The sequence below is a fragment of the Onychomys torridus genome, chromosome 19, assembly GCF_903995425.1.
Source record: "Onychomys torridus chromosome 19, mOncTor1.1, whole genome shotgun sequence".
NCBI classification, from domain to species: domain Eukaryota; kingdom Metazoa; phylum Chordata; class Mammalia; order Rodentia; family Cricetidae; genus Onychomys; species Onychomys torridus.
In genome coordinates this window covers 28,273,652-28,289,420 of record NC_050461.1, presented here as the reverse complement: position 1 = coordinate 28,289,420, position 15,769 = coordinate 28,273,652, and the positions used below count along the sequence as shown (strand labels likewise).

The 15,769-nt window shown below is 36.3% G+C and overlaps 1 protein-coding gene across 1 annotated transcript in view; it reads right to left on the bottom strand.

Annotated features, from left to right (window-relative positions):
• The window catches only part of Lama2 (laminin subunit alpha 2), a 577,324-nt gene that overhangs the window by 75,794 nt on the left and 485,761 nt on the right, over window positions 1–15,769 (bottom strand). Inside the window, 1 exon segment of the mRNA XM_036168737.1 lies at window positions 11,512–11,614. Within this exon segment, the coding sequence (XP_036024630.1) occupies window positions 11,512–11,614 (103 nt within the window).

Below are 15,769 nucleotides of genomic sequence, written 5' to 3'. Positions count from 1 at the left end.
CAGTTACAGAAATGAGAAGAGAGCCACATAAACACAGCCTCTGTGCAAAAATGATAGACTAATATGCCAAGTCTTCCATGTAGTTGAAGATAATAGACAAAATACGGGAAAGGTAGATTGCAGTAAATTAAAAAGAAAGAACCAGTTGCAGAATCAAAATACTCAACATTATCATGATTAAAGAACCTTAAGCAAAAGAGCCAAACATATTTTTCATCTAGCAGATTAGCAAAAGTCAAATGTCTAATAACATCCTCTGGAATAAAGCACTTCCAGCACTGTGGAAGTTACACAATAGAGAAAAAATTTCAAGGTCAACATCAGCTTGATTGATATGGGTTATATGAAGAAAGGACAGGGTGTCTTTAGCAGTAGGCTGAGTCTTGGAGGGTGATCAAGGGTAGTAGCAATAGGCTGTCATGTTTGGGAGTCTATGGAACCTCCCTTTCCAACAAGTCCAAAAGAGAAATACACTCTTGAAACTCAGATTTTAATTTGTTAGCCTCTGGATCTAGTAGGGCCAATTGCCACTCCATTATTAGGTAACTCTGTTTATATATATTTATTTATATATGAAATTAAATAGTTACCTAACAATATATATATATAATTATGTATACATATACCAAATAATATGTGTATGCATATATATGAAATTAAAGTTACCTAACAATATATATTATATAATTATGTATGCATATTCCTAATAAGATATATGTGTGTATATATATATATATATATATATATATATATATATATATATATATATGAAATTAAGTGGAGTTACCTAATAACTCATATATATGTATATATATAAATATGAGCATATGTGTGTATGTATATATATATATATATATATATATATATATATAGGTATGTGTGATATGAAGCCTCTATAAGAGCAGGTTTCCATATGATTTTTTCAAATGTCTTTAGTGTTAGTTATTTCTCCATGTATTTCCTCTTCTGAGCTACCTTCCCCATCCCGCATAACCCTTCTTGTTTCATTAGTACTGTTTACCTATTTATACCACTACATCCTATCTTTCCTCCCTTGAATGCCAAGCCATGGCTCCCTACTAATGTTCTGACCTTGCGTATTTCAAATAAAACACACATCTCTAAAGATTCAAAGCAATCATCAATCTTGATCACATGTGAACACCATGAGCTACAGTAATGATTGCCCTGGCAAGGCAACCCACCAGTGCAATCGTGGCCACAAATGTCATGGCAGTAACTATCTACTATCTGCTTAGATTTAAGGCCTGTTATACTCTATAAGATGAAGCTCAAACCTGGTACTACTATTGAAGCCAAGAAGCTTTGTCTAGATAGATCATAAGCCTTAAGAGAGAACCTACTATTATTATTCTACTAAATAGGTAAGTAAGTGGCTACTAATAACTTAATTGTTACAGCGACAGATTATTGTATCTCTTAACCCTCATCATAAGCCTCTCTAGCTTCCTTTTGTAAGGGATGCTAATTAAAATGTAGACCCTTAACTTGCCAAGGTAGAGAATAAGAGACTGCAGAATGCAGGGACGTCTATATCACACCCCTCCTCCCAAGGCCCAAGGGTCACTGAGGAAGAAGGAGTAAAAAAAGGTGAACAAGAGCTAAAGGTGGTAGAGGGATGACTCCAAGGAGACAGAGCTTCTTACACATGACAAAGGAGTTGTACACTTGAGCTCACAGTGGTTGTGATAGCATGCACCAGACCCGCTCAAGCTCAAGCCAGATAAAATCCCAACATGGAAAGGAGAGGTGAACACAAAGACTCATGCTAAGGAGCTATTGGCAACTTAGGGAGATGGAAAGATGATTTTCTTTCAGGGTGTAGCTCCTGATAGGGCAACCATGCTCCACTGAACAGCCACACATACCCAAGAGTATATGGCTAGCACAAACTGGATTTGATAGTTTTTTTTTTTTTTTTTTTAATATGAGGACACAGATTTGGGTAGATTAAGACATGGGGTATGGGTCTGAGAGCAGTGTGGGGGAGGGGATGAATGTGATCAAAATATAGTGTATGAGATTTCCAAGAAACTAGTAAAATTAAAATGAAAGTCTGTTAATATCAAGTGTTCACAAGAGTGTTGAAAGTAAAAAGTAATTAACAATGCTGCATTTAAATAAGAGCATTTAAATAAATTTATCAGAATTTTTAAATGGAAATGGATTTGGTTTGGCAATTCTTTATCAGCACTTGGGATTGAATTAGTGCCTTACATCTGCTAAGCAAATCTACTATCACTGAGCATCATCCCAGCCTTAGGACCAGAAGTTCTACTGAGAAACTGACCTTATTATTATGTGTGGCACAACCCTGAAACCTCAGCATTGTAGAGGCTAACTTCAGAAAATTGTACTTCAGTGGATATAAGATATACAGAAAAAAACTGAAATGTGTATCATCTGCGATACATATTAGATCTTTGTCATAGAAAAAAAAGAAGAAAATGTTAAGTAATTCAGTTAAGAGCATTTTTTACATCAATACAGCATGTTCATACAATAGTATGGATGATGCAGCCTTTAAGAAAGAATTATATGAGTATGTGTGGGTGTATAATGATCCTTAAACCTTCCTCATGAATAAGAAAGATACACTGTGGTGGTCTGCATGAGAATGGCCTCCATAGGCTCCCCTATTTGAATGCTTGTTCTTCTTCTGGTGGAAATGTTTGAGAAGGACTGAGAGGGGTAGCCTTGTTAGAGGATGTGCATCACTGGGGGTGAGCTCTGTGATTTCAAAAGCCCACACCATTCCCAATGTCTCTTCTCAGTCTCTGCTTATGGCTGTATCTCATGGTGTAAGCTCCCAGCTACTGCTCCAGCACTATGATTGCCTGCCTGGCGATATGTCTGTCCATTCTTACGGTCATGGGCTCTAACCCTTGGAAACTAAAGGGGTAAACAAACTATTTCTTTTAAATGTTGCCTTGGTGTCTTATCACAGCAACAGAAAAGTAACTGAGGCATACACCATACAGATGATGATATGTATGCAAAAATTTGGCAGGACAGAGGTTGGGGACTAGGTAGAAGAATATACTAGAAAATGTTGGTTGCACTTACAATAGGAACTAGGAATCAATGGAACAGTAACTGTCAGCTTCAAAAACAGGAAATTAAAACTTCCTAGAATATATCTAGCTGTACTAATTAAATTTTTCTCTGTGTGTATACTGTTGTTCTTTGATTTTTAAAAAAGTCTATTTAAGTGTAGGAAAAGTGTCATCTTTGTAGTACTTGCCAACAGGAGGACTATTATTTTCATCATTCCCTATACCCAGAGTGATGAGGTCAGAGGAGACTATGCTCCGCAGAAAGATGGCTTTAACTGGACTGTGCCTGCCCCTCTCATGACTGTGCATAGGGCTATTGTAGGACCTGGGACAACAATAAACAGCTGAGGAATCATCATCCTGTCCTCCATTGACCTTCTTCTGGAAAGAACGTGATGGGAAGGAAGACAGAGAATTCTGAGCTTGCGGTACTCTGGACATGGACAAGTACTGGATACACTAATGATCCACCCCAACGCACATAAAGGCTTTTATAGACAGCTCAATTAAACCACTGCCATAATCCACAAGCAGCCATGACTATAGTGCAGATTATTATAATATAATCACATCATCTTGTTTAAGGTGTTTCACTTTATGATCCAAGACAAAGACTGAATTTTACAGAAAACAAAGCATAAACCATCCCAGCAAAGCACATCTCTAAAACATCAATGCACTTATTTATGGCACTAATATATTAGTATTTTCTATTTTGTTCTCTCAAATATACTTTCCAAGTAATTGAATTTTCTTCTTTGTCAATCACAGCTCATCTTTCCTTGAACAGTTCTGCTGGTACTAAAATAAAGTTATTGAATGGTTACCAAAGCCTCCTTTGTAAAATAGGTCTAGTCTGGGGATGTGGGCACTGTCTGTGTGGATTCCCTGGGATTAAGGGCTACTTTGTCACTGAGAACCCAGAGTTCTTCATCTGTTAAGGAAATAGAACTGTAAACATTTCATTTCTTTCCTGACTGAATTTGACTTTTTTTACACAACGAATATTCAAATTCTCTAGCAAGCAAGATATTCATGAATAGTTTATTTTTTTAAAAAGCCATTAATTTAAAGGGTATCACTGGATTTATATCATTTTCTGCATGCTTAGCAAAGAATGGATGAAAAATTCTGTTTGTTTTCCAGAAGAAAGAGTAACTAAAGAATATTTCCATTGATACCCTTCAAATTCTATTTCAAAACTATTGTCTTGATCCTTTGCTGTTCTAGAAAATAAAAAATGTATATAAAATCCAAAATTAATGCATATACTCTGACTTTGGATTTTGATGTTTTAGCTATTTGACTCTGGCTTCTTAATTATTCATTTTGACAATGCTCACTTATTGCTTAGTTTATGGAACATTGTGAAGCAAGGTGGACATTTTGTAGCTTTGCCAACAGAATCGGGTAAGCAGGACTCGAACATAGTGAAGCACAGGTTCTGAGATTGAAGTCACAAGGACAGCAAGAAAGATAAAGGTAAGTGTTGTTGGTTGTTTTTACTCTTTTGGCTCTTTGGGGGCCCAGCACCCAGCTCCCAAATAAATACATGTAGGCTTATTATTTCTTATAAATGCCCAGCCTCAGCTTCACTTATTTCTGATCAGTTTTCTTAACTTAAATTATCCTGTCTATCTTTTGCCTCTGTGATTTTATCTTTCTCTTTCTTATATAACTTTCTTTACTTCTTACTCCATGGCTTACTGTGTAGCTGGGTCGCTGGTCCCTAGAGTCCTCCCTCTCCTCCTTTTCTTCCTCCTTGATCTTTTCTTCCCAGATTTCTCCTCATATTTATTCTCTCTGTCTGCCAGCCCTGCCCATCCTTTCTCCTGCCTTGCTGTCAGCCATTCAGCTCTTTATTAGACCATCAGGTGTTTTAGGCACGCAAAGTAACACAGCTTCACAGAGTTAAACAAAGCATAAAAAGAATGTAACACATCTTTGCATCATTAAACAAATATTCTGCAGCATAAACAAATGTAACAATTTAAAAATAATATTCCACAACAGATGGGTATGGCTATGTCGGCTTGAAAGGGAAGCTCTGTGAGACCTAGCAGAACCACAGCTTTGGCAAGCCAAAGAATGTCTGTGGTTCTTGAATTATAACATGGTGGAGGAAACAGAATCGCTGATGGTAGAAAGAAACCCTTATGTAAGTCGCTTAACTTTTAGAGTACAAGAGGAAGACACAAGCTGGATGGTATGGGCCCGCCTTTTCCTGACCACAGAAAAACAATGTCCAGTCACAGTAGCTGTATCTTTCTCTGTCTTCTTTCTGAAGGCTGCATCTACCAAGCCTCAAGATCTCACTCTCTCTCTTTCCATTTCTCATCACGTTAACGTAGAAAACTGTGTTCCATGCAATGAACTGGATAAAGATGGAGCTCATAAAGTGAAGAGGAGCTGAAGCAACCCACAGGCAGAGAATGAGGACATACCAGTGCAACTGTCTTCATTGCAAGCACAGTGATTCATACTCACATCAGATAGTTCTAGCCAAAAGGAGGCAGGGAAGGAAACAGCTTCTACATCAGTGCTTTCTCAAGTTTCCCCTATTCCTGAGACAGTGCTGGCGGTTCCTCTACACCTGTTCTAGAGCTCAAGATAGTTTAGGTCCTCTGAATTTACTTTTGCTGTTCTCAGATGTAGGATGTATGGAGAATACAGGGATGTATCTGACATGAATTATTTAGGAGGGAGGTCAGCTTGTTGCTTGGGCCAAAATTGAGGGAAACACCTCCATGTCAAAACAGATTGTCTCTTCACTTGCTTAATTGACTACATGTAGTTATAAATAACAACAGAAACAAGGGGAACTTCGGACTCAGAGTTCTTTGCTCTTATTTATTTCAATAGTTAAGTGATTTTTGCAAAAAGCGAACAAGGTTTCAAAATTAAATAATACCAACAGACTTTGAGTAATGTAGTAACCTAGTGTCTTAGGCCTTTCAAAGTTCACCTCTCCCTAAAGTCATTCGCTTCAAAGCCTTTGTGGCTGTTCCTGCTAGAATGTATTTTTAACATACTCAAATATACTTAAAAAACTATTAATTGAGGCTGCCCACATATAAACTCATTTCTACATGTCATCGTTCTTTTGTAAGGTCTTGATTCCTTGTGTGTCACACATATACCTTCTTTTAGAATGGCCAATTCCTTGGTTAAACCAATGCAAGTATTTTACAGTTCTTGATCATTGGTTTTGTTTATTAATTTTTTTATTTGTATTGTTTGATTCACTGTGTTGGAAGTTGAACACAGAATCTCATGCACTAGGTAACACCTTACCACATAGGAGAGAGGGTTATAAAACATGATTATTAATAATGTAAAGTTCAAGATTGAAATGTTGACTAGAGAAGCTAGCACAAACCCTTGATAGCCTGGCCTTCCTTTAAAGATCTAAGGCAACCTGCAAAGATTTAGCTTATGTTAACTGAAGTAATGAATCTGTTTTTCATCAATCATTTAGAACTTTCTTTCCTTATCTATGTAGAAGATAATGTTAAGAAGGGTATATTAGCCACATTGATCTTAGCAGAAGAAGTTGTTTTTCCAGAATTAATACTGACCAAGTCCATTTATATATCACTGAATTAGATATATTAATCTGTAACTTACATTCTAGTTATAAGACATGCATACATCACATGAGTATATGATTGTCTACAGTATTCAGTTTTATAATTCCTCAGATATATGGGACCTTCAAGATGTATATTTGCTGTGCTGTCAATCAATAATCATGGTAAATCAGAGAGAAGGCTGAGATTAGATCTTCTGCATGACAGACCACTCCTATGCCACAATGCTTCCTGAACCAAGTATGGAATATCAAATGAGTCACACAACAATCTTAGTCTAGTTTGTGAGTTGCTCATTTTCCCCCCAAGATTAAAAATATGTCTTTTAAATATAAGGTGTTTGTTGCAGTTTCTTATGCTATTTTGATCACATGTGTGTATATATATATATATATATATAATTTTACATTATTGACAAAGCACTCATTGATGAATTAGAAAGTATCCAAATTAGGACTTCTAGAAATGGGTAGAGTGATTGACAGGCCCCAAATAGCTGTTAGCTACAACTGCTGTGTTCTTCCCCCCACTAGAGGATCATAGCAAAGCCCTTCTGACAGGAGGGAAGAGGTATGTGTCTAGAGATTGGTTCTCTAAATGTTTACGATGTGGAAGTAGAGGTAGTTCTTTCTGCACCTAGATTAATAAAACTAAATGGCAAGATTTGAGATCCATATTGTACTCCTGATTGAAAGCCTGTAGATTTGTTTTGTGTTAGTCAGCAAGGAAATTGAAAGCCTTTAAGTAGGACAAGTTTCTCTGATTTCATACAAGCCCCACCATCCCTTGAGTTATCTATCAGGAAGTTGAAGGTGTTTGTGTTTATCTCTACTATGTCTAAAATGATTGGTAAATTCTGTCCCACTTCTTGGAATCCTAGATTCTGGTCTTGAATATGGGACCAAGCCCAGCAATTTCCAGGTAGGACACCCATTTGTATTGTTCAGGCCCCTGTCCCTGGCTAAGATGGCACTAATGAACTTCCTGAAGGTTTGCTAACAAAATGAGGCAGAGACTTGCCCGTCAAGTCTCATTCTCAAGGAACATCATCCCTATTGCCAGTGTCTCCATGTTGCTAGTATTTTGTTGTTTCTCCCCTAACATGACTCCATCTCAGTCCTCTTCTCTTGATTTTCACTGTTCACATCCAAAGCAGTGAACAAAAGCCTGTACAAGGACTTAGCAATATTAATGGGATGAGACAGCATGGTGGCCAGAGGACACAGACTCAATCCCATCTACGTATTGCCAAATCTCTGTCAATGGAGCAGGTTTTGTTTGCCTTTCGTACATGCACATATGGACAAACTGATGCAGGCAAATGGTAGTATGTGAACTCAAAAAAGAGATAACTTTAATAATATAAGAATTATTTAATCAAATTAAACTCCTACGTTATATTTAACAGGGCCATGGTATTCCTATCTATTAACAATGGCATAAATATATAATGAAATAAAATAAAATCTTTTTCTAATATAGAATAGTAACAGAATCTCAAATGGTAAGTATTGCAAATGTACCACCTCTATTGTCTCAACATTTTTCTGATACACTTGCGTGGACTGCATGCCTGAGTACTTGAAGCACCATAGTAGTACAGAAAGAAGGTATAAACTGGAGTGATACATGTTAATGCTGGGAATGGAGTTTTTCCCTGTTCCATATATTGCACAGTACTGTGTATCTAGGAATTCTCAGATTTATTATTAATTTATTTATTATTCTTGAACTTAGAATAATTCTTTTATTACATGTCACCAATTTCTTGTATGTGGAACAATTACTTATTTTCATAAGTAATTAAATTCACTTACCTTGGGCAAAGCCAACAATTAGAGGCATATGAGGAAGTGAATAAATTGAAAAGTGACTCCAATGAGATGTGGTACATAAAATCTTAGCATTCACACAGTTTCTGCACCATCAACTACTTCATTCTTTGCCCTGTACATATTCGATGAGAGCCCCAACTGACTCTTTTATTGACAAAACTCCTTGTTCCTCTGTAAAGCGGTATTCACCTAGTGGCATTCATTCATCTTCTGACCCTTTCAATCATCAGTTTGTCCCTCAGCTCAAATCTATCAACAAAATGATTTTTATCTCCACAGACATTCAACTAGTGCATTGTAGACTGCCTTCAAGGCTCAAACATGTGCAAGGGCAAACTCACTTTTAACAGATGTATATTCAAAAATTAAAAAGCAAAACAAATTGCTCCTGGCAAGTTCAGACTCCCTCAAGGCAAGAACAGCATAAAAATGGCAGGGAACAGCAGTAAGTCATTTGTGACCAGAGCACAGGAACGAACCAAGTTGGACTGACTTGAGCAAGCAACAAATTAGAAATATGGAGGGCATGCTGGCTCCACCATTTTTATTCCTTCTAACTCCAGGCGCCACAGAGAGAGAAATGACTAAATCTCTATTTTAATAGCTGCTGTCAGGAGTTTTGCTCTGCAGGGCCCATTTCAGTAGTTCCTCTTGGTGATATATAGTATTTCCCTGATTAACGGCCATTTTATAACCTGTGTAATTGGCCACAAATCAGGAGAATGTCATAATGTAGCAAGAAAACATTCCCATCTTCGTCATGGCCTTGGCTTGGTTTTCTGTGGGAATTATTGCTTGAGTAGTTTGTGGGTTTTCATTACTTTAAATAATGTACTACCTGAAGTACAAAAAAAAAAAAGACATTCAACTAATGAACATTTCTCTCTCCTAACCCTGTCTGCCACCCCAATCCTCAGATTCTTTTTCAAGTGAAACAAAAATGAAATTGTGTCCTTTTATGTGTAGCATTAGGATTTAGGGGAAATAGAGTCAAGAACGGGATTGGAACCAGTGTAAGTAAATAAAGCTCTCAGTTTAGGAATGAGATCTGAACGAGCACCCCAAAACTCAGTACTCCAAATAGAAGTATTTTCGTAGAATATATATGTATTTTGGATACAGGGTCTCATGTAGTCTAGGCTAGCCTCAAGCTTACTATGTAACCAAGGATGACTTTGAACTTCTGATCCTCTTGCCTCTACCTCTCCAGTGCTGAGATGACAGGCATGCACAACCACACTCATTGTATGAGGATCTAGGGACTGAATCCAGGTGTCATGTGCAATAGGCAAGCGGTAGTTACCACTAGTCATCCCAACTTTTGTAACATTAAATTAAAACAAAGAAAATCCATGAAGAATAATACGTCAACTGTTTGAATAAAGACAGAGTCTGGCTCTATATTTGTACACTAACTTTAATGCCCTGAGTAAAATTCTAGCCTCCAGCATGGGCATTAGATAGGAAAGTGTGGCTGCAAAGGGATTGGAGTAATTCTACTTGGACAGTAAGAAAACTGTGCATGGCTCTTTACAATCATTTTTCTGCTGCAGTGGAGATGCCACCGCCACAGAATTTTGTCGCCAGGAACTTGTGTAATGCACAGTCCAAAGCGTTTTAGTATCCACATGAGGTATAATAGAGATGGCTCCTGTAATTCCATATCAGTTGCTAAGAGAGTCCAAGATACTTTACTCTAAACCATGCCAAATCTAAACTGTTTCAAACTTTATGTTTTCTACCACGAGTAAAACTCAATTAAAAATCTATTGTCATTAACTTATAATTTATTATTTATTTAAAATCAGTAATTATTTTATAATTTGTGCTAGGCAGCATGTTATACATTATAAGTTCAATGTTTAAAAAAAAACTTATGTCTTTTTTTGAGGAATATAAAATCTATACCAGCAATCATTTGACAGGTCTATTTATGAGAAAGATTGAACATGCAGGTTAAGTGTGAATTAGATACTCCATTGTTTCTTAGGGAAGATATCTTAATAAAGATTGTTTTTATTTCTTTCAAACAGAGACTTACAGTTATTTAGTTATTGATTGATAGTGAGTGAGTGAGTGAGTGAGTGAAGAACTATATGGATGGAGCCTAGGATCTTGTGTACAGTAGGTGAATCCTCTGTCAGTGAGCCATGTCCCTAGCTCAAGGACTTATGTAGTCTGGCCTGATCTTGAATTTGCCATCCTTTGGCCTTTCTACCCAGCAGCCATAACACTGTTGAACTAAACTCTGATGCTCTGTTATAAGGTGTGTAGGGGAAGAAATAGAGGAGGATGAGCAAATTTAAGGAGATGGAGTACCACTAAGAACACAGGGCACCTTGGAATGACAGCATCATGAGGGTCCATGTGTAGCAACATTTGGGAGGTAGATGCAAGCCAGATGACCCTAAGGCATGAGACTAGAGTAATGGGAAAAAAGTATTGAGAAACAGGTGATACTTGAATGAAATGATAGCTACAAAAAACAACCATGTTTACAAATATTAATAATATATCAGAGTACACATTGTTTTGTGCACCTTTATGTTTTCAATCAAGAAGAAAATACAAGACTATTTTGTAAATATTTAAAGACTTCAGAACCTATTGACAAAATTAAAGATCCCACTAACGCATTTATGCCACAACCTCGTAGTTCATTTTTTACTTGAATTTTATTTCTGAAACAATATCAAATGGAGTTTGGCAGGCTAAAGTTTTATCACACTGAAAATTTCTGTTTTAGATTGGTGGAGCAACACTGTAGAAACTCAGTTAAAACTGTGGAATTTTGCTTGGTGAAGCTTGAAGACGAAGTGTCATCAGCCCCGTGAGAAAGGTCACTTGTAATATATATATATATATATATATATATATATATATATATATATATATATATATATATATATATGTCATGGCTCACAGTTTCATTTTTTAATAGTATGGTGTAGTATCCTTGCATTGTAATGCTATTAACCTTAACATAATAGAAACAACGGCCACACTAACCTTTCACATCATTTGCTAACTTCTTGGCCTCATTGAGGATTCTGAAGCTTTTCTGAAGGGAGCCTTTGGCATCCTCCTTTAATAATCCCTGAGGACTTGTTGCCTGTGGACAGAAGAAAAGGTGTCACATATTAAACCATACAGAGGTAGGGCCTAGAAGGCAGCGGATATACAGAGCTTACGGTAAGCACTATGGATTTAGAGTCGCAGATTTTCAATGCATATTTGATGACTGGAAGCTGTTTATTGTGTGGGTGGAGAAGTGTTGGGGCAGAAACCTTCTGACAGTACTATTTAGACAAGTAGAGAAAGTGGGGCTGCTGAGGTGCTCGGGAGTCCATAAATGAAAGCTGGAAATGTTGCAGCAGCAGCATCTGTCAGTAGCCAGGGCAAATTAAGAACTAAAAACAACCATTGACTTTACTTCTCATCATATTTTATCTTTAGATGATGACCAGAAAGCCCTTCCTACATTCTCAGTGTTGAAATGGAAACAAAAACTAATCTCTTTTTAAACACAGCTCTAAGTACCACTGCAAAACATGAACTTCTAATTGAAAATCTTAGAACCCAGGGATCTCTAGCCAATATGTATTAGCTCAGGATTAGATATGAACAGAGTGACACAAAAATAACAGAATTGGAAAGGGATCACTTAACGTCCTGTCTAGTTATCCATTTAGACAGTGTTTGCTTTTTAGAAGTCATTGCATAATGCATATATACCAAGAGGTAAATCAAATAAGATCTTACATGTAAATTTTAAATGGGAAAATATTTCAGAGTACAAGAGTTGAAGAATTTTAACTGCCTATAGTTAAAGTTATCTATCTGAATTTGGCTTATTCTAGACACGACACCCTTCAAAGTCACTTGCAGCATCCTAGTAAATACTATTTTCCGGTTGTGTTGTTTCTGCACAAAACTAGGGAAGATGACAGAATGTGGTGGTGCTACAGTCAAATTTGTTTTAATGTGTTATCTAAGTTTTTATTTAAGTACTTGATTGATCAAGAGTCAGATCAATGATACAATAGTAAGATCTGTAGCAAAGTATATGATAGAATCATATGCATAAATAAAAATGGGAAAGGCGCACTGAAAAGCCAACTTTGGACTAGAATTCTATGGAGTTTCTAGAAAAAGGGGTTCTTAGATCCAGGTCTTATCTTGGGAATTGATATAGTAACACCACTCAAGTATCATTTATCTTGGAAAAAAGGAGTGCAAAACTGAATTGTGCTTAGGGTAAAGTGAGTGTGGCAAATATGTGCAATGGAATGTTACGTAGCTGTAAAGAAAAATGAGATCATGAAATCTGTAAGAAAATCCATGGCCTAGGAAATGAATATGGTAAGTGAAATAAGTTAGACTGTTAGATTCAGAGGACAAGTATAGCATGCTTTCTCTCATATGTGGATCCTGCCTCTCTCTCTCTCTCTCTCCAGCATATATATAACACATATACAATACATATGTGTGATTAAACTAGAGAGAAGATAGCATGAGATACACAACCTAAAGAGAAAGACAGTAAGGAAAACACAGGGTACTGAAAGGTATATGGCATGAAAGAGGAAGTGGGATTATTGAGAGAATAAAGGAGCCAGCATGAGAAAGGAGAAAAGACGGAACAGGGAAATAGAAGACAAAGAAGAACAGAGGAGATATGAAAATGCTACACTGAAACCAATCACTGTGTGTGCTCACTTGAGAATTAGCAAAGAAACGAGAAAGTAAGTGAGTTACAGCGGCACAACAGGTAGGGTAGACTGAAATAGAAGAGCAGGAAGGTTATGAGCTAGAGGCCAGCCTGGGCTACAGCTTTTGAAAACATTAAAATTAAGATAACAAAGAACTGAGTTCCACGGCTTTGACTAAAATTCCACGTGCTTTACTAAAAGAGAGCAATCCTCAGGTCATTTAACCAGGTTCTATATTTATTATAATGTACATATCATTATTTGCCTGATTCTAAGTTTTCTGAGTCAAAACAGATTAAAGATAGGCTATTACAAAGAGGAACCTCAGGATAATTCTCTAAGGAGACATAAAAACAACAGAAGTGACAGCTGACAGTCTCTTTGACAATGGAGAACAAGACAAGAAAGCTAATGAGGAGAGAACATTTCTAAAGCTTAGGAGTCAAGACAATCAGGAGAGGGTGTCTGTCCATACCACTCTGGACACACGTGATCTTGTCTAATTAATCTCCAAAGCTAATCAGGGTTGGGGCCTGGTTAGTACTTGGATGGGAGAGAATTTGGAGACAGGTAAAATGTATGGGGTAGAGTAGTTCTTGGCAGAGGAGAATATTCTTGTAGTAAGATTTCTCAGGCTGATAATGGTGACCCTGAATCATGAAGACAATAAAAGTAGCAAATACACTGGCATTTCATTTTATTCTCTTCCTATCCACTTCACCCATATCTACTCCCACATCTTCCTTCCATTTCTAAGCATTCACCATATTTCCAAATTATGTTTGCAGCTTACACAATCTTCTACAAATTTAATAATATAGTACAGCCTTTAAAAATATAGTTTCTTAGCCAGGCGGTGGTGGCGCACGCCTTTAATCCCATCACTCGGGAGGCAGAGCTAGGCGGATCTCTGTGAGTTCGAGGCCAGCCTGGGCTACCAAGTGAGTTCCAGGAAAGGTGCAAAGCTACACAGAGAAACCTTGTCTCGAAAAACCGATATATATATACATACATACATACATACATATATATATATTTTTTTTTTTTCTTACATTGGACGCATTCAGACATTCTTCTGTGCTGTGTATCAATATTTGATTGTAACTGGTAGGTGGTTTCACTACATGGATATATCTCATACCATTTATTTATCCCCTGATGGTTATTGGGATTTTTTTTCAGCCCCGTGTATCCTAAATAGAGCTTCTTTGATCATTCTTGTGTGATATTTTATATTAACATGTTTTCATTTCCCTAGGAGTAAACACCCTGAAGTTGAAAGAGTGGATCACATATAGGTAAATGATTGAGAGTTTAAGGAATTATCATCAGACCAACAAAGTATTTAAACTCTTTTAAATCCCAATCAATAGAATGTTCTATTTCTGTACATTCTTTCTAACATATCCTCACTATTTTGAAAACTTTGACATCCTAATAAGTGGGCATTTTGCTTTTAGTTTCAATTTTTCTGTTGATGCACTATGCTAAGCATCTTTTCATGTGTTTATTGGCTATTTTCTTTGGTGAAGAACTTGTTTAAATCTTATTTGTTATAGAGGCAGGGTCTCATGTAGCCAAGGCTAGCTAGAAATCACTATGAAGACTGAATTGACCTTGAACTCCTGATCCTCTTGCCGCTATGTCCCAAGTGCTGGGATTACAGATATGCATGATGTTTAAATTTGTTCAATATTTTTTATTGAGTTATTTGTTCTTATTTAGGTTTGAAGGATATTAACATGTTCTTGATAAGACTCTTTGGTCAGATATATAATTTTGTAATAGATTTTACTATTTGAATTTGATTTGAATTTTTATTTTATTAAAATTAGTTTATTAAAGGCAACATTTCTAAACTTTAATGAAGTCTGTTTATCATTTTCCCCATGTTAAGTACCAGGCTTTTGGCATTGTGTCCTAAGAATCTTTCTTCCTCTAAGATCATAAATAGTTCTTTTACAGTTTAAGCTCTTAATAGTTTTAAAATTTATCCATAAATCTATAATGTTTGGAAGTTTCTTTTGGAATATGGTATAAGATATTTTTAACACAAATATCCAACTCTTGTATGTGCATTTATTGACTTGACATTACTGTTGTACATTGGACCATGTAGTCTTGGTGTATCTCTACTCTGTTTTAGTGACCTACTTATTAATATTGACCAACACCACATTGTCTACACATCACAGCTTTATAGAAAGCCTTGAAGTCCAATTAAGCAATGTGTCATTGTTTTCTTCTTTTTTTGCTCAGTGAATTCTTCAAAAGATCTATCAGTTTCTAAAGAATAAAAGTTAACCAGGTTTTATTAGGATTTTTTTCAATGTATGTCCCAATGTGACTAAAATTGTCACAGACATTGTCTATATCTTGATTACTCAGTTTTTCTTTACTTATTTCAAGAATATTTAATTTCTAGTTATTTTGAAATTTTATAAACTATTTATTGATGCTGTTGTCCATTTTCACGTCAACTTCCAATTCCTTGTTGACAGAATCTACAAATGATTGACTTTGTATATTTTTGCCATTCTCTTTAACGCTGATCA